General features: G+C 41.7%; 1 protein-coding gene across 1 annotated transcript in view; it reads left to right on the plus strand.

Moving 5' to 3' along the window:
* Positions 1-20398, plus strand: part of LOC309601491 (netrin receptor DCC-like) — a gene marked incomplete at both ends in the record, with an annotated part of 597648 nt that overhangs the window by 514342 nt on the left and 62908 nt on the right. The window contains 3 exons of the mRNA XM_082334517.1: positions 10290-10385; positions 14271-14509; positions 18741-18879. Of these exons, the coding sequence (XP_082190643.1) occupies positions 10290-10385; positions 14271-14509; positions 18741-18879 (474 nt within the window). The remainder of the gene's footprint in view (positions 1-10289; positions 10386-14270; positions 14510-18740; positions 18880-20398) is intronic.

Consider the following 20398-nt stretch of genomic DNA (forward strand, 5'->3'; position numbering starts at 1 on the left):
GATGTGAAAACCTGCGACTCAGTTCTAAGCTGCTCAGAAAAGGTAATTCCTCTGGCATCCGTAATAATACTTCCACCTGTAAAATGCCCTAAGCCTTTGCATGAGAAAATGTGTATAAAAATGACTCTTTTACAGATACTCGAACCATTTAAAAACCAAATATGATGGGAAAGCTGTACCAAATTCCAGAGTCTTACAGAAATGTGGACTTTCTTCTTCAGAGCACATCCCTTCCTCCCCCTTTACGTATGTGAGAAAGAAGAACAAAGTGTAATTTTAGAAAGAGTTTTTAAGTACAGTTGCCTTTATGTGACCTAAGAAAAAGCTACATTCATCTCCCCGAGTGTGTAGGAATTCGTATGCACCCTCTTGAAAGAGTTTGATTGGGAAGCCGGAGTGCACGTCTTTAAATATTATTTTCGTGTCTCTTTTTAACTTAAACCTTTGATCCTCCTGGCCCAGCAATGAAAGCAAAGTGCATAATATTCAGCAAAGTCTAGCAAAGACTTTTCAAAGTTACTCCCTCTCCTCCCATAAAGCCTGAAGCTACACACATCTGAAAATTTTAAGCTCTGAAGAGAAAATCTAATGGACGTGAACAATTTCTGCTTAATTAGTAGTTTGGAGAATTAGAGCTACCATATGAATAATAAGGACGTCTTAACAACTCACACCGGTAAGTCGTTTTATAATGCTGGAGGGGGCTGCACGGTCTCCCCTGGTCTATACGGACCTGTGTAAGGGGCTCTATACGACACGGCGAGAGATCAGCAGTCAGGGTGGTTTTGTCTTTGCGCCTCTTGACGCAAGCGTTGCTGCTGTTCAGGTGATACAGTAGCGTTTGGGATGGGGCAAATGTTAAACTTCACGGATTCCTGCCTTCTTCAAGTAGTAAAACTTAAAAAAGTGTATCGACAATTAGAAGTGACAGGACATGAAGATAAAGCTTTTAGATCTGAATTTATATTTTAGCAAACATACCAGTAGGAATACAAAGGGTTCCATCAAATTCACCTTCATCTTAACTGGGGATCAGATGAAATTTGATCCTTATGCATAGACGAGGCAAAAAAGCATTTTGTTTTATTGCGAAGGGAAAGAAAGAAGGTTCTTCATTTTCTTTAATCTTTGCCGATGACAGCTGTGGATTATAACAAAGACATGAAAGGGAACAAAAAGCTTTTTAATGTAGTTTTGGGTTGTTTTCTTCCCTTTGCATTTTTAATACAAAATGGAGCAGTGAAAATCAAACAAAAATATGTTAAATTTTATTCATCTCGCTATTTCCCTCATAGATCACATTAAAGCACAACACTAACAAGTAAAGGCACTTCGAGGCTCCAGGGACTGTTCATTTTCTTTCTTGCCTTTGAAAGCTGACTGTCATTTAAAGAATGCTGCCATTTCTGCAAATATTTCATGCAACAGTTTTCTTTCATTTCTCCCTGACTTTGCTTTGCTTACAGAGTATGGAGCAATTGCTCACAAGCAAAGGCTCAGTTTGAGATCCACACGCTATTTACATCACCAACAGATCTTGCGTGACACCCCCAAATCAGATATTGCGTGGATTTTAAGAGCGTCCTCGCGTTAAAGTGACTTTTAGCCTGCCCAAGTGCCTACGTGTAGGAATCCGCTCATACGCTTCACCCTGGCTGACTTTCTGTAAGACATTTTAGTTTGTCTACGCCTCAATTCTCCAGCTGTAAAAAAATAGCTAAACAGGCTTCCCTGACAAAATGTTTAGGATCTATTGTCAACAGATGGAACAGAAGAGCTGAATATTGCTGTTCTTTGTTGGTAAAGAGCAGAATGCCTAAGAATAGCGCTTAATCCCAAATTATAATAGAAATAATACAGATAGCCAAGAATATTTTTTTCTTTATATTCATTCATCAACAAAAAAAAAAAAAAGGAAGCTTTGTTGCAAGGCTTAGTTTTCAGGGAAAAGGATGGGTACGACACTGCGCTTTGCCTTCTCGAGTCTTACCGATATCTCAGTCGCGGATGCCAAGGAGATGAAAACAGCTAAGTGACCCAGGCTTATAGATGCGCATTTGCTTGGATGAAAGACTTTTTTTTTTGCAAAGGGAAACACAGCCTCTCCTCGTGGTGCAACTTCCATTGTTATTTTTTGTGTACGAGTGCCTGAAGGAACCTTGCCCATGCACAAGTTAACCCCGCCGGTACGTTAATGGCACTTCCTCTGGTGTCGGAAAGCATCTCGAGTCACGGCTATTCATTTTTTATTCATTTGTCCATATGTCTTACACTTCATTTTCTGCTACACTACTTCGCTGTTCCTGAGTTTGGCTGCATTTGTACCATCAATAACAAATGTATGTGATACGCATAGGGACTTTTTTGTTGTTTCGCCTCCCTACCGACACGGAGTGCACTGAGCTTGCACTGCACCACGGGAGTTGTAAAGGTTCACATCTCCGCAGGAGACAAGACCTATTTCTAAGCATGCTCAAATTACAGCCTTTGCTCAAAAAAAAAGCCCTGCACACTTTGTTATAATGCACACAGGGCATAGCTCACCAGAGAAATCAGCAAGCAGGCATAATATATGATGAGATGACATCTTAAAAACAACTGTAAATATGGATTTGCTGTTCATCTCCTGAACTACATTAAAATAAAAGCACCGAACAGATTCTCATTATAAATTCTCTTTGCTCCGTTAAACACTTTCCCTAGTGTTTTAGAAGTTCAATGTTTCCAGAATCAGCCTGAGTACCTATAAATATCCAGACACCCCGAGAAGAGCGAGGCACATCGTTGTCACCCAGCTGCAGCAACCAGTTTTGATGCCACCACCTTCACCGGTTCACTGCGGGGTCGTGTCCTCCCTGCGTTGCGTGGTGCGCCCACCTAAAGGCACCGTGGCTCGAGAGCAGGTCTATGTTGACTTCTCGGGATGATTCGCTGAGAGATGTCTTGCCAAGACACAGCCTGTGAGAAGACAAGGAGGACCAGTTGCTGAAGGACCACAAAAATGTAGCAGAGTAAGGCAAAGCCCCAGGTGTTGCTACCTAACCACATTTTTGGCAGATGACTGGAGTCCTAGTTTATCATCCAAAGAGCTAGGACATGCCCTCAACAGTTGTAACAGACTCAACGGTGAGACTAGATTAAAAATTACAGGTTATGTTGTATTCGTTTGAAATGTAGATGTGTAGGACCCCCCTCTGTCCCTCGTCCCTCACATCTCTGTGAAGCAGATGGGCAGAACTGTGCTCCTCAGGGACAATTTTCAGTTAACTTCAGGAGATATTTTAAGCACGTCTACGTATTAACATATCTTTACTCTTTGTGCTACAGTAGTGCCCAGAGGTTCGAGACGAGATCAGGGTTTTATTGTCTAGTTAACATAGAAACATATCGTGAGACTCTACTTCAAAGAGCTTATAGGCAAAAGACGAAAGGATATAGGAAAAATAAAAGGTTAATACCATAGGGACTGAAAACACACCAAAAAACGGTGACTTGTCCATCATTTCTTGAGAAGTTTGTGACATACTGCAGATGTGAAGCCAAGTTTCCACTGTTCTCTATATTCAGTCTCAAAACAAATGTTGTTTTTTTTTTTTTTTCTAAAGAGGGCTTTAACACTCGGGAATTTTCCCAGGACAAAAGTTTCGGATTTGGTGCCTCAATCGGCAATCTACGTTACTCTTCCGGATCCTAAACAAAAGGAATTGATTTTCAGGAGATACTGGTACTTCTGATGCTTAAACCCCATGTTATTTAGCTGGCTTTGTTTAAGCACTGGATGAAACCTTATGGCATGGAAAAAACGTGCCAGATTTCCAAAACTTACATCTTGTGCTTTCTGTTCACAAAGAAGATATTAGGCCCATTCTCTGCTATCTTGGAAAATGCATTCTTGAATTTTACAGCATTTGATAAGTTTAGCTTAATTGAACAAAGTTCTTCTCTGTTATTATGGATTGTTCAGGTTACCAGAAGATGTAAATATATGCTAATTCTGTTGTGTTAGAGAAAGGATAATTCACTGGTAGGTCTTTTATTTTATTGAAACCGATCATGAGCTCTTTATTACCCATTTTAGCCTTTCTGATAGTGACTCCTTTCCAAATTACCTGATATATTCGATGAAATAACATCACAGAAATCATCTCCTCATCCACCCCTGAAATGCAGCCGTTGCTGATGTACGAAGTGCCTAGAAGGAATAAAACAAAACTGTTTTTCACCAGCTGACAACATAGGAGAAACTCATTTGGAGAATTTCACCGTGGTAGTCTATTCTAGTGGAATATTTATAGTTAAATTTGCTAATATGATTAAAAGTTGGGTTTGTTTTTTTTTTTAAATGTGGATATCATTTCCCTAGCTTGTGCTAAAATCTGCTTCTAAGCTTTCCCCTCCAGGGGAAGTGTATGTTGTCCAAGATGTGGAATACATCTCTTATAGTTTCTTTTAACGGGGTTTAATCTGCTGGCCATTAGGTGCCCGGTGGATATTTCTAAAATCAGAGGCAAGGCACCTTTATTTTTGGGATGATGGTAATTTCTGCACAGAGGAGGCCAAATCACCCCAGGCTTCCCGACCCCCAGGCAAGACACTGCTGATGCTCTAATATCGTATGTGGCACAGTGTCGTATGCCTGGATATCTGGCTAGCCCTGCCACTGCAGCTCTCAAAGCACACATTTATTTAGTAGCCTGCTAAATGCAGAATGTTTTCTCCAAGGTCTGACCCAGGCACCCTCCCTCGTGAAGAGGTTCCTCCTGAATTTGCAGCGAAACCCCTCCGATTCCCTCTGAGCCGTCTCACACAGCAGGATCTCCAGCAGGAACTCCACCGGCTTTGGGCGTCTCTGTTGTGGCACTGCTAGTTAAAAACTTTATTGTAAACTGTGCTTTGGGCTCCTTAAGGCATACGGGATGGTTTCCATTTTCCTGGGCATGTTCCCCAGCCCTGGAAGTCTGGGCAACCACAGCCCTACCAACAACCCTCCGGTTCAGGTCTAGGTCACAGAAGAAGTACGCTACGTCTGGCTGCGATGTTGGAAGTGCTTTTCTCTCCTGATTTCTCAGCATTCGATAACCCTTGTCTGCAGGGTTTATACTTGAATTTGACATTTGTCCTATAGATAGATTACCTTTTCGTGGCAATAAACTAATGTTACTAGGTCTAGGAACTGACACCGGTGCTATTGATTACTAGGTGTAATGTTTTCACAAACCCAGACAGGAGTAAATGAGGCCGTTCTCTGGTTGCTTTTGGAGATTAATTGCGCATGACTGCTTTTCTGCCCTTTAGAGGGTCTTCCAGCATCAGTGGCACTGGCAGGACACACAGGGCATAGACATAATTCTCTGGAAGACCTTTTCTCTTCTAGAAGGGCATTTCCTGCAGGAGTTACCCTGCTTACGACGACATCTAACATTCCTGTTTCCGCTCCTTTCATTGCTATTAAAGGGGAGTCAGTATGGTTTTGGTGAAGCAAAGAGAGCAACAGAAGGGACAGAAGGGTCCTGTGTCAGCAGCTGGCTTAGAGCTGCCTCCTCAGCTCGGCACCAAAGCCGGGTTCCTGCTGTCATCATGTTTATGTGAGCAGGTATTAATGATCACAGAATGACTTAGGTTGGAAGGGACCTCTCAAGTCATCTGGTCCAAGTCTTTGTTTAGAGCAGGGCCAGCTTCGAAGGTAGCTCTGGGGCACAGCAGTGTCATCTCCAGCTGACTTCTGAGCACCTTCAAGGATGGCTGGTCCACAACCTCTCTGGACCTCAGTGTTTGACAACCCTCATATTTATTTTTTTCCTACTAACTGGTAAGAATTTCTCTTGCTGCGATTTCTGCCTTGTCCTTTTACTGCAGGATATTGTCAAACCCCATCTGTTTTGATCAGATATCTTTGTTTCCACTTTGTCTACAGGGAGGCCGTAGCTCCTCGTGATGGATACCTTACCACTTTTGGTTAGGATCAGGAAAGGCACTGACAAAGGCGTTGAGAGAAGATTATTGAACGTATAACTTATCTTTATTGTTATTTTATTGGCTGCATTGCATTAGAAGAAATTCAGGTGTTCTTAAGTGCAAGACAGTAGCCCTGAGTGGTATGATGGGATGAGCAACGTTTTCATGATGAACCAGGAGACCCCATCTTAGCTTCGGTTCTCCCAGGGGACCAATCTGTAGAGCACTCTGCAGGTCCCTCGTGTCAGGTAATTGTTAAAACGGGACACGAGAAGAGGACTTGAGAATGAATTTTTATTTGAGAGAAAAAGGAGGTGATCTGGAAAATCAGCTGAGTGCGCTACCCTCTTCCCAACACCGCAGTTTAAGGCGAGGAGCTTTCCTTGGATTGGAGTTCACATCTAGTCGTCAAGCGTTTATTTTATACTTAGAGTTTAAAGAGGAAATGAAATTATACATGAAAACTCAACATTTGTCACAAGACCCCATGTAACAGCTGTAGAGATGTCAGAATTTTACCCTCTTCAAGAAGAAAAAAACTGTGGTATCTTGAATGAGGTGCTATTTGTTGATTATTTTCTTTCCATAACAACATCTGTCAGTAGAAGAAATCAATTTTTGTTTATGCTTAGTTTGAACTTCTTGTCCTTTTATTTATTTTTTTAAGTTGAACTGCAGAACACAACTTTATTTCCAGAGCATGTTCCACACCAACACTGACATGGGGATTCTTGGCTGATGCTCTAATTAAAGCTGAATTCTTTGCTCAGCTTCCTCAAAGGCATGAAGAGATTTCTTCTGCCAGGTAAAAAAAAATATATATATATATAATTCTCTCCTCCTCCTGCTCCAGAACAGCAAATACAAATGGTAACATCGTTGTTATAGGTGGAGAGAAATTCAGAATTTACCGCTGAATTCTTGCGACTGTCATCGGTAAAGCCCCCGTTTCTTTGTTTCTTTGCCTTGTTTCTGCCAGGAGCGCTTAACGACCCTTCTTTTCCATTAGCTGCTGCACTTATTAGTGGCTTTACACTAAAAAGCTTTCCTCATTTGAACTCCTGCTCCAGTCAGTGGCATTTTCCCCGAAAGAGCACCAGAATGACCCCGTAAGTGTTATTAATATACAGTGCAGTTCAAAAAGCAACAGTCTGCCACGTGATAATACTAATGCTTTTTCACGTTTTCATTGTATCGGACTAAACCGAACTCTAATACTGTGTTCATACACTGTACCGTGGCAAATTGCCTTTTTCTCTCTTATCTAAGAGGAGACTCAAGCAATTATTTATTGCTCCAGTTAGCAGCAGCTCAAATTAACCACCTGAATTTTTCATGTTTTTAACAGAAAGCTACAGATCGCATCCTCATCCCAATCTTAGCTCCTTTTTGCGAATGTGACCTTACCCAACCTAGTTATAAACATAAATCGTATGTCAGTCTGTTCAATTTATAAAATTTGATGGACTCTATATTGTGCTATATGGGTAGTTGTAATGAAGTATGTGCTATATAGTCTCCATTTTTAAATTTTCCATGAACTTATCACATTTTTCCACCTAATTTGTCAATTTCTGTGAGTATATTTTTCACGATCAAATGAATAGTAAATCAATCAATTTGCTTATTCATTGTTGGGAATTCACAATGTATTTTGATGAGACATGACAGTTATATGGGGTTTTGACAGTAATTTCTAGAATCGGGTTTCTCAAGTAATCTTTCACATTTAAAAAAATCAGTGTGCAGGGTGACATTCATTTCTGACTTATGCCTTGTTATTTAAGATTTAAGCCAAGTGAAGTCCAGATGTCTGTGCTCTGGCCGTAATCAGCGGAGACATGTACCAACCCTTAGAGGCTGATTCGTCTTATATTTCTTAAATATCTGTCTTAGCATGGGATGAATTGTCCTTCAGAGGTGCTTGTCTCTTCAGTCGCTATAGGGACAGCCCTTATAAACTAAACCGCGTGCCTAACTTACAGAAAGCAGTAAGATTAATCCACTGTCTGTCTCTATATGTCCTCTTCGGTATAGTCACCGAGTTCACCGCTGGTAATCGCAAATACCTGGTACGTCTCAAAGTCCTAAAACGTCATCTTTTGGGAGTCTTCCCTGCGTTTCCCAAAGTCTAGCCTAGTGAATGGTCTGTATTAACCCCTTGCATCGCTCTGCCAGACGTCTTTCAAAACTAAATAGGCACGACAGCGGGGACACGGGGAGAAGGAAGAGACAGAGTCGGTCTACGCCGTGCATATGAATTTCTCTTTCTTCTGCAGAAAATCCAGAATGTGACATTATTAAACGCTCAGCTAAATAATGACTTCGTGTCTCAATAAATAAATCTTCGTGTGGAATCTGGAGACTTACAACGCTTAGTTAAATTAGAAATTAAAAGTAGTATGCTAATATAGAGTGGAAATCGTATGAAAATATATACTACATCTCTGCGAATACAAAATAATTTCCTTATGACTAATGATATTACAGTGTGTACCAACTAAATTAATAACTGTACAATACTTAGCGCAGGGAGTTATTAATGCACCAGTCATTCATTTGGCAATTTTTAAAGTTTATTTCTTTTGCGATAGAAGCACAGAAGTCACCTGAATATTAAACAAATATGTCACTGTTTCCTCTGGACGTAAAATTAAGTAGAAAATATGTGGGTGGAAAGGATATAAGTAACAATATGCAGTAAGTACTTAAAGATTATTTACTCATTCCAGATCCACTGTAATAGTATTAATCATGCTGAGCTGATTTGGTGTTAATGTAGACGAAATATGTAATTCTGCAGCAGGTCTTCTGCAATGTCACGTTAATAAATGCCTCCTCACATACAAACATTTGTTATTTTTCAGTAGAGAACTTTGAGGAGGCAGTTCCCATCTTTGGCAGGTGTATGAGCACCCAATATATTCAGCTGCAATTTTCTTCTGTACAAATAGAATTAACAGCTAAAAAAAAAAAAGGGGGGGGGGGGTGGATGAAGCAATTCACATGGAAAAAATCAGGAAAATGGATTGCCTTGTTTTCCTCAGAAAAGAGCAGCAAAAACCAACGCGGGCCAGAGGCGCTCATTTCACTTTGTCTTCATTTAGGGATATAATTAGAGTAGCCCTGTGGTAAACTAGGACACACAAACCAGCGCAGCACATCCGTGCACCCAGAAGTTAATTCCCGTGTGTTATTTGTTGTCTGCCACGTCCTTCGTGTTTACAACACAGCGTGCGGAGTTCTCAGTGAGGTAAAAAGTGGTAAAATGGCTATTTCCGATGTAATTTGTAGTTACAAAGAAGATGGAGACTCCCTTTTTACAAGGAGGCCCATGGTGAGGACGAGGGGTAATGGGTACAAGTTACTCCCAGGGAGATTCCGATTGAACGCGAGAGGAAAATTTTTCACAATGAGAACAGTCAACCATTGGAATAATCTCCCCAGGGAAGGGGTTGACTCTGCTACGCTGGACACTTTTAGGACTCAGCTGGACAGGGTGCTGGGCCATCTCGTCTAGATTGTGCTCTTGCCTAGAAAGGTTGGACCAGATGATCCTTGAGGTCCCTTCCAACCTGGTATTCTAGGAGTCTATGATTCTATGAATTCTGCCATCGAGAATTTAGGGAGGGAGGCTTTTTGCTCAGCATCCAGAAAGTGATTACCGGGGTGCATGAACTGTTCTGGGCTGGGTTCAGGAGCGCGAGCTCCATCCAAGCAGCGCTGGAGAGCTGGACGCCTGCGGTTCACCGCCACGGGTCGAGGATCCCAAGGCAACACATTGCTGGTGACCCTCAACCATCTCTTCCCACGTCACCCCGGGACAGCAGCGCGTCCTCGTGAGGGGCTGTGTGGGGCTGGATGCCTCCCTGCCCACTGGAGCTCAGCGCCACGGCCCCGGCTCTATCCGGCAGTGTGCCAGGAGACGGTAGGAAGGCGCTGGGACCCCGCAGCATCCCTCACCTTCATGTAGCACTGCACGTAGCACCGCGTCCGAGGCTTCCTCTGCTCAGAGCGATGGGTCAGGAGGTACAGCTGGAGCACAAAGTTGGTTCCAGCTTTCTTATGCAGGCAAAACTGTGAATGATTCCAAGGAGAACTTCAGCTTCCTATTGATGAAGATAGCACCAGGAGATTGAGACAAATAAAGCCTTTGGAAGGGAAACAGAAATGATGGGCAGCAGTTGTGCTCATCATCACTTACTTTGCACAGGTGTTCACTTAACTTTATTTTCTTTTTTCTTGTTTTTCAGGAAAGCACTTGTCCGTTCTGCATCCCAGATCTGACTTTAACAGTGTGTGCTTTGTTTTGCCTTCTTTGTTTTCTCCTGCAGAGCCAAGTTCCCACTACGTGATTTCCTTAAAGGCGTTTAACAACGCAGGCGAAGGGGTGCCTCTGTACGAAAGCGCGACCACCAGGTCGATGACAGGTGAGTTGCAAATGCTGGTTCATAACCTGCGCATTAGGCGAAACATGTTGATCAAGGCAATGGAAGACGAGAGCTCTGCAACCTCCAAGTCCCTGCTAGAATAAATCAGCTTCATTTTTCACTTTATTGTAACTATGCGGATAGAATGAATTATTTACCCTTTCCAGAAATTGGCTGTATAAATTTAATGGGATGCTCACAAGTGCTTGCTCTTTGGTGTGGGTTGGCTTGGGAGAAGCATGACTCCCAAACAATTTAAATATTTAAAGATCAGGGTAGAATAGTGGTGAATAACTTTGCTGAATTAAGCCCAGATGAAATTGGTTTTTGTTTTTTTTTTTTTTCTTCATTTTTAAAGCAGTTGAAATTAAAATGAATTAGTTAAAAACACACTGTCATCATGCACATTTACAGAAGCACGTAGAGGGGTTGCAAAAGGTGAAGGAATATACTGATAAGATTTTTGTGGCAGGATAAGGCTCGCAGAAGGGATTACCCAGCAGCAGGGTGCTTTTAGGCAGCTGTTTTTCACAGATGCATCCTTTGGACGCTGGCAAAGTTATAAAATTGGAATTAGTCTCAGGTAGCGCTGTCTTCCGCACTGGCTCGTGGTTTTTCTGCAATCACGGGTGTGTGGGTGGGACTGACGAGGAGTTAAAAGAACAGAACTGAGAAAAAGAAAAAACAAACCAAAACAAACCACGTTTTTCCTCTGGATCAACACCATCATTTGGTGAAGTTTTTTTTCTCGTGTTTCACCCATGGTGTTCAGAGCTGCCTGGAAGGGGAGCTGTGTCACTGAGAGCAAACCCGATCGCTGACGCTGGCTTGGGTGGACCACGAGGAATAAATCAACCAAATGGCACTTCTGTGGCTCTGCGAGGAAAAACAGCTTTTATCCGTATGGTTTTGTGAAGTATTCCCATAAGAAATCTTGGAAAGTCAGAAGGAGGGAGGGGGGAAAAAAAAAAGAGATTAATTACACAATCAAGGGCAACCGTAACAAGCTACATTAGATATAATAAGTGTTAGGGAACTTCTGGCTCAAAATTATTAATCTTTCTTCTTGTCTGGAGTCTACAGAGGTCATTCTTGCTGAGTGTGTGTCTTGTAAAATCTTTTTCCAGTGAGTTTGCCTCAGGATCCATATATACTTTTATTTTTAAGCTTTTTGTTGCCTGTCGATTCTATTTAAAAACCACCCGGCTGACCTGTGGAATTTGGTTTTATGTCTGTATATAACCTCTCATAAACGAAATGATATCCAGGTGTGAAAAAAGGTAATTCAGGCTTGGGCTCTGTTTTGGTGAACTGACCCGATGATCGTCTGCGAGAAGTCCACCTCGGTGCTTCTCTCTTATTGCTGTGAGACGTCCGTACCCGGAGCTTCCCACCACCTCCCACCCACGGCATGCAGCCTCTGAAAGGAGCCGGTGGCCTGGGTCGTTCATGGAGGAACATCTCAAAAAAGGCTTTGAGCAAAGCAGGAAAGCACGGGAACCGTGTTCCCCGAGCAGCGGCTGAGCTGACGCACCCTGGGCACTAAAAAAAAACCCAAAAACTGTGTCTTTGCGTGTCCGTTTAGCATATACATAGACATTTCGGTGTCTGCTTGTGTGGATATGGCGTGCAAACTAAAGTTGTATAACATGCAATATTTGCGGAACAACTGCAAAGAGAGCAAGAAGCTATTTTCTGTCAAGAGATTGCAATTTCCAAATGACAGATGTCCACGCGTAAATAATAGCAAATGAAACTTTAGTGGAAAATGGAGGCAGTATTTAGGGACCTACTTTCAGCCAACGGTGGATTATAGACATTTCCCTCTTCCTCAGGTCAATGGTGACGTGTTTCAGAAACTGAATTATCTTGATTGATCGAGTCTGACCATTTATTTTGCTAAACCCAGCCTCTCTTCATAATCTCCTCTACAGCAGGACTTCAGTTTTCAGTATGGGAAAGAAAAAGAGAAAGGAAGTGCAGTATTTGCTAAAATAACAACTCGGCTCCAGTCACGTCAACTTCCATCATAAGTTTGTAAAAACCACAACAGAAACAGGTCTTGCTCACGGTCCAAAGTTTACAGCCAATTCTTTTGGAAAACTTCAGGAAAATTCAGAATCCAGAAGCTGGATTCACCAGGTTGGGGCAAAAAAGAAATTCAGCTGCCCATTCCTCCCCGTGTGGATCGCGTGTTTGAGTTTTGGTTCCTTCATTTCCTTCAATGTTCATATTCAGACTTCTTATAAAGCAGATTTTGATGAAAGAAGCAACACAAGAAGCAGGTTGAACCTAATGGCTTATCGTACATTGTAGACATCCTTGTCTCCTCTGGTTTTCCTTCTGAAGGCTGTGACCTCCCGAAGTTCTGAACAAGAATTACAAAACCGTAAACCAGGAGTGATCAAAGAGTGTCGGGAGCTGGAATTGCACGTGGAGCAGGCCAACTGTAGCAACTGTCAGTGAGGAAATATTAGAGTCATTTATGCTTCAATTAATTAATTAGCACATTATTTTAGGGGGAAAAAAAAAAAACAAGCAACCTTTTGGCGTGCTTTTGCTGCACTTTACCCACTGCATTTTGCAATTGTATTTAGAAGAATCACAACTGGTAAATAATGAGTCAGTAAATATAGTTTTAAAGGCTAGGCCAGAAGTTGACTGGGTGCTTCAACAAGGACAGAGGTATTGAAATCGAGTAGGAGCGGTCTCTGGTTCCTGCGTGGGTGCCATCACCGTGCAGAGACGGAGCCCCGGAGAAGCCAAGAGCGTGAATGTCATCGGGGCTGAACCGAAGGCTGATCAGGAGAGGAATTCTGTACACGGGTGGTTGGTGGTTTTTTTCCTGTGACCGTGACAGCAGTAATCTACTGCTGACCCAACGTCTGGTTCCTCTCGCACGCCACCATAACTCAGAGAAACCTCCTCTGCATCAAAGTGGAAAGAGAAGCGTGGCCACAGTAATCTCGACAGTCTCAGTTAACTGGATGTGTCAGCACGCCACACAGATCCGAACTTCTGGAAATGAAAGGAAATGTGCCACAGTCTCGGTAATTAAGTCAGCCAGAATTTTCCTCGGATATTGCATAGGCAATATCCTCGGATATTGCATAGCGCACGTGGTGCTCAGCGTCTTGCTCCCCGAAGACCACCCGGTCGCGGACGCATGGGAGAGGAACTGTGCTTGTTCCTCGAGGAGGAAGCCCACTTGAAGATAATCCGCGTCTCCACGCCTGGATGTGCACGTTTAACACGCTGACAGTGTTAAACCAAGAACTGAAAGATCTTCACTTCAGCAGTGAAATCGTTACGTTCCGTTTTGCCTAACAAATGTTTAAGCAAATGCAGAATATGTTCCTTTCAAGAGCCTAAAACAACAAAAGAGCCTGAAAGAGGCTGCCGAGAGAGAAAAGCATAGGTAACTCCTACACATGTGAGAATGTCGTGTCTATAAATCAGGTTGGAAGATGACACACTCTTCGCTTTGTAGGTGTTTCCGATAATGTATCATTTAAAAGTGATTGAATTTTTTAAGAAAATGTAAATAATTTTAAGGAGAGACACTGTGCATTGACTTCATCTCGTGTGAAGAAAAAGCAGCGTACTTGGAAGTATTTAAGCAAGTCATGAAAAATAGCACTTAGCGCTGGTTAGTTTTGTTGTAGTGATGTAACTGAAATGTTGCTGATGCGTTCTCATTTTGCATTAATGCCTTTCTTTCTGTTCTCCTCATGTTCCTCCTCCTCATTAATGCCATGCATTTAACCCATTGTGATGTGTGCCCCTTGGTGGCTGTTTGTGTTTTGGTTTGGTTTGTTTTGTTTTTCTGTTTAACTTACCTATTCTTTTATTTTGGAATGCTCATTTGGTGATGTATGGACCCAGAACCCATTGATCCATTAGAAGTTGATTTTTATCCTTTGCTTGATGATTTCCCTACCTCAGTCCCAGATATCTCCACCCCCATGCTCCCACCAGTAGGTGTCCAGGCTGTTACACTTACGCATGATGCAGTGAGGGTCATCTGGGCAGACAACTCTGTCCCAAAGAACCAAAAGACTACGGAGGTTCGCTTCTACACGGTCCGATGGAGAATGAGCTATTCGACAAGTGCGAAGTACAAGGTGAAATTTTAACACGTTATGAATTTATGAGCTATTTCATCTGTTCATATTTTATTTGCAAAGACTCTGAATTGGCTTTTATGAACTTCCCTCAATCAAAATTCCCATTTCAATCAAAAGGAGACTTGCCTGAGTAACTACTGCTTCCTAGAAACCTACGTGTTTAGTCAGATGAAAATGCTATATTTTAATTCCGCATGCTAATTGTTGAAAGTTTTGATCTTTAATCTTTACTAATCCGATATAAATTAGTCACAGATTTGGTAGCACGATAGCGTAGCGTGGATAGGAAGAAATACCAATTGCAAACTCGCCCACACCGTATGGCAGTTCCACTCACCCATATTATGTATTCCCAAATAGCAAAAAATGAAGGTTAGTTTATGCGAAAACTCAATTTGAATGGATATGACAGCAGCATGCTACTTTCTGTATGAGAATTTCTTTTCAAGTCCTAATGAAAGCAGTACCAAATCACGTGCGGTGCCGCAAAGAGATACGGTGGGACAGGGAAGGGGAAGGAACAAGCACAGCCTTTAGGCTTTGTTGTTTGCTTGGTTTTGAACGATAAGCTACCTTTCCCCACTATCGTCAGCTTATATAGTGCATCTCATATAACACCCACCTTCCCCACGATGAGCATGTCCTTCCTCCCGTGCCCTACCATAACAGTTGTTTTCGCTTGCCTAAAGGATCGTATTGATCCGTAGTGAGTTGTTTGCCGTGGATGTATTGTTATACTGCAAGTGGATGCTTCGTTTTTTACTGTTCTCTGTCCTAACAAAAGCAGCCTCATACAAGTCATTTTTACAAGGGCTGTGGAACAGGCTGTGCTCTATCCAGCCCTAACAAAAGTCCCGTCCTCTCCGATTAGAGGCAGAATGATGTGGCTAAATATAGGTTGGCATTTCTAAACCCCGGAGGATGGTTCTCCGCCTCTTTAGGTTGGGGGTACAGCTTATAGACTCTCATCTTGAGCTCTTTCCCAGGTAATTTTTGGAAGAAGCGGGAATGATGGTGGAGAAGCTTTTGCCTTCAGTCTCTTTTCGGATGGTGATTTTTCAGCTCTCCTCTTACATATCTCCATCACAATTTGGCTCGCTGGCACTTGCCTGAGTCCACGGGCTGCTGTGTACTATCGATTTCGGTTGCGTTACTCCTGATTTGCGTTCACGTCAGCTGCAAGGAGGCTCGGGTCAGCCGGCTTTTTGCTGCAGGTGCTGACCCACTGTAAAGCTTTTAAATAATAGCACATTTTTACAAGCTATAAATCCCATACCTTGCTTTTACTTCTACTGCCGTACTTCTGACAATCTCAGATGCTGAGATGATGATCTGCAATATTAGACCCAAATATTGTATGCTCATGCAGTTGTAACAAGCTCTTAGGTAATTACGGATGCCAAAATGATGCGTTGTAATGTTTTGTATGCCACACCTTCACCTGGCTCCTATTTAGAGATGGATATCCATGCCCAACAAAATGAGGAATATAGCACAGGGAAGCACAACAAGTCGCGGTTTGCAGCTCTAGTGATGAAATCAAAGCTCCAGAAAAGACAGCGTTATCTTTTGCCAATCACAGTCCATCATAACATTTTCTCTAGATTCCCAATACATTTACTGAGCTGCATGCAGTGGAAAATGGTGAGTGGCAAAAATAAAGATCAAAAATAGCCCTGTATTAATGCAGGAGAAGCATGTCCTGCTCGGAGGTGTCGAGCTTGTTGTCCTTCTACTGAAACGAGCAGGGGGACATCTCTTGCAGAGCCACCACACAGGGCTCCGGGAGCCGTCGAGGAGTAGGGACTGAAGAGGAGAGGAGCAAGAGTGAAATTACCTTTTTTTTTTGCCATCACCTCTAGTTTGACCAGTTTGTGGACAGCATGTAAAGAGCCGCTCTGATTAATTTATCCCAGTTCAATCACCCAGAAGTAGAAACAATCAAAAATCTTTCGAGAGGTTCTGCTTTCTTAAAATAACCACATTTTTTCAAGAAAACAAGATAAGCCCTATTATGTTATTCTTTGAAAACGGTGGGGAAAGCTTCCATTTTCTTCAGAGGGGTTTGGATCAGGCTCACACATAGGTTCCCAGAGCACTTGCCTGTGCATCGGCATTGAATTTCCAATTCTTTTGAGATTTTCCCGTTAAAGTCTCCTATCGCTTCAAAAACATGTATCAAATCTAATATAATAAAAAGTTGAGCCTTTCTCATTGAAGTTGGAAATTTATAACTTTACTTTGCCCTGCCAACTCTACTTTGTACAAACTGTCCCAAACAGGCATGGAATGGCATTACTAAAGGTACTTGCTCCAGTTACACCCCCTTCATCTCAATGTGATATTAACTTCAAGGACGTTTGCGACTATTGAAATGCTAACGTTGACCAAAACAGTCAAAGAAAAACACTCAGCTGGAGACAAATAACTTTCTTCTTACAAAAAAGAACCCGATGTCTTTATGTTCCACTAAAGGCTATTTTATCCAGGAATAGGTTCGAACCTTCTTGTTTTATCCATGTACGTTTTTCCTGATCATGTGTAATATTTGAGCACTCCCGTAGTGATAATTATCAGATTTAGTTACCCTCAGTCCTGCTGAGGAGTATTTTATGCCGTAAATCATTTCATTTCTTCCAAGATCTTTTCTGGGCGAGAAGATTATTATTCCCCATATTTAAATCCAGCCTTTAGTCAAAGAATAATTTGTCTAAACTCTAGCAGGTAGATTTTGCCATCTTTGGCAAGTGGCTGAGTAGTTTGGTTGTGTAGTTTATGAGCACGTAGGTTATAAGTGCTGTCTTTGCTTCAGTAAGACTTTTTATAGAGGGAGATTCTCTCTGGGAGTAAACCCCTAGTACAGATAAGTTGCAAAACTGCTAATTTCCAAGAACTAGGAATTTTGATTGAGTATGAAGAAGATAAAATCTGGTATTGCATTAAGTCTTCCTATTAAGTAGCATGCAAAATGTCTGTCAGAGCACTTGTGATAAAAACAGCGTGCCGTGTAGGCATATATAGCCCATTTATTAATGTCTCTGCAAAGTAAATTTCTCCCACTCCCCCTTGAATATTACTGCTTTATTCCGTGGTGTGCTGGCAACTTGATGTCCCATTTTTAATAAAGGGCGATTCATTTTTGAATCGTCTCACGATTAACAGCAGAATGGCATTACTGATGCATGCCGGCAAGGTGCCTTCTTGTGAACCGCTTCCCAAATGGGAACATCAAGGTAGTCGTCTGATGCAAAGTCCTTACGCAGTAAACTTTAAACTTACTTACGTTGTCCTTACTCAGTAAACCTTAGGTCCATAGGTATATAAATGTGTAAAAGCGCACAGCATCTTTGACTCACTGGCCTGTGAGTTGTTGATGCTGGAGGGTTGCACACCAGGCCCTGTACCCTGAAAAGCGTGGGAACTGATTTTATTCAGTTGTCACCAATTTGTCCCATAATTTTCTTCTCACTTGCCTCCTTTGATACTAGTGCAGTTTGCCTCAAATTGTTCCTTGCTGCAGGCTGAGGTAAAAAGCTAAATCAGCCAAAAATAAATGAACAATTTAATATTCACATCAGCATCTTTAGTTTTTCATAACATATCACAGTGAGGCAGATAAATAATATGTTTCAAATATAATCTAATATATAAACATATTCTATTTAACCAAGCAAAAGTGCGTTTTATGAATACAAAAACGCATCTTTATGCAAGGGTCCTGGGTCGTATTTTGATCTCTATCATCAATATGTGTTAACCCCAGGAACTGGGAAGCCTTAGTCAGGACCCATTCTAGGGGTAAAAATGCTTTCTGAGCCTCCGCTAAAAATCAGTGGGTATCAAAAAGTTTTTTTTTTTTTAGAAGGAACCTATCAAAGAGGCTGGAAATGAGCATTTAAGTTATGGAAATGTTCCTATTTTTTGTCCTCGTATGGGCATAGATGAAGGACATAGGGTTAGCTTCCAATTTACATTTGAAAAAAATGCATGGCAAATTGCTTTGTCTGGGAAAAGAGAAAAAGAAAGCATCACAATAATTTATTTAACTGCCTAAATTATAGGCAGCAAGTTTAGTATCATATTTATGGTACTAAAAATACTCCCTGTAAGGTACGCAGTAGCAATAGAGCTATTTTGCTTGAAAAAGGAATCCATTGTAACTGCGTTTTGCTTGGCTACCAGCAAAAAGAGTGGCTTTAAAGACATTCTCCGCTCCATCTCTTTGCAGTCGGCAGATACGACCGCTCTGAGTCACACCGTGATAGGCCTGAAGCCAAACACCATGTACGAGTTCTCCGTCATGGTCACCAAAGGTCGGCGGTCCAGCACCTGGAGCATGACCGCGCACGCCACCACCTATGAAGCAGGTACGGCAAGAGACGCTAGAAGGGCTTTCTTTGGTTTCGTATTTGTCATCAAAAGCCTGGTTCAAGTTCGTCCTAACTGCATAAACTGACAGCATACATACCAAATTAACTGTATTTCTTCACTTTTTTTCATTGGTAGCAAAGCAGAGCACTCATTCTACCGACCTCTGGTGTCATTGCAAGAAGTTAGGAGATGGTAGTACGTGTCTGTAATACTTTGCTCCATAATATAATGAGTATCTGTGGCTTTTAATGCTAATGATTTAAAGTAGTTTTCACTTTTCAAAGAAACCCAAGATCAGGTGAGAAGATGATTCTCTTATTATTAGATACTGATTTTGCTACTTTAAAATTTTGACTTGTGAAGTTCTACATGTCTCAAGGTCATGAGTTCCCATCTTATCTGCTTGGTAAAAGGACTCAATGACTGCTTCTATCTAATAATCCTTCTTGACTCAAGAACTAAAGGGATGTGTTTAGAAACCGAACAGCCACAGGTCTGATCGTAATACTATGTGGACACGTTTTTGGCTTTTTGCTGTGCACCGTGCTGGTGACCAGCGCATCAGTCAGAGTTACAGCAATTGAAACAGGGGAAAATAAAAAAAAAAGTCAAGGGAGCAGTCTTTTCAGCTAGCACATTATTTTTTGTAAAGACACAATTATCTACCCTGTGCAAAATGTTGACTTGTATAAATGCCCTGCTGACAGTTTGGTAAGGCATCTTTCCTATGCTCAGTGTTTTTATACATCTGTATTTCATTTCCAGCAAGCAGCCATTGTGAAGATTAACGATATGCTTATAATAAACAAATACACTTTAAAGGCTTCATTTAGCTGCTCTTCTCAAGCATTTGAGTGGTGTTTTCCAAGCAGGAAGCCATGACCTGAAAGATACTTCAGATTCTGAAGGGAACTAAATGCAGTTTTGATAACAGACACCAGATACATATTATATGTAACCCTAGTTCAGTGGGATAAAAATACTTGAAGAGGGATGGAGACGTAGCGATCTCTGCAGATAAGAACATCCTCTCCAAAACGTAATTGTTTCTTTCCCTTTTGCGTGCCTTCAATTAACCGCAGTAGGGAAATAGTATACCTGGGTTTTACTTCTAGTTATCACATAGGCGTTAATGGAAGCACGTATCCTGATCCCGAGGCTGACTTGAAACAACGGTAGGGTCTTCCATTAAATTTGCATTTCTTTTAGAATAAGCTATTGAGCCCCTCTTTTGAAAATCCTGAGTAGATTTGCTTTTCAATAACCGCACTGAACTGCGTGAGGCTGTATACCGCAGAACTACTAGATTTTCCACAGCCTTTATGATCGCCTGTATATCTTGCTATAGTCCCTAGTCCATAGATAAGAATGGCTACGGTCTTGCTTAAAATATTTTTCTTCTTCATCTGTTGTAGACAGCAATACGGACATTTGGCCACCGATGTAGTATAGTACATGCTATATTTTCCTGAGGGTGACTAGTGGCCTTGAAAACACTCTAGGTGCCATTACAAA

Source organism: Platalea leucorodia (genome assembly GCF_965183815.1).
Source record: "Platalea leucorodia genome assembly, chromosome: W".
In the NCBI taxonomy this organism is placed as follows: Eukaryota; Metazoa; Chordata; class Aves; order Pelecaniformes; family Threskiornithidae; genus Platalea; species Platalea leucorodia.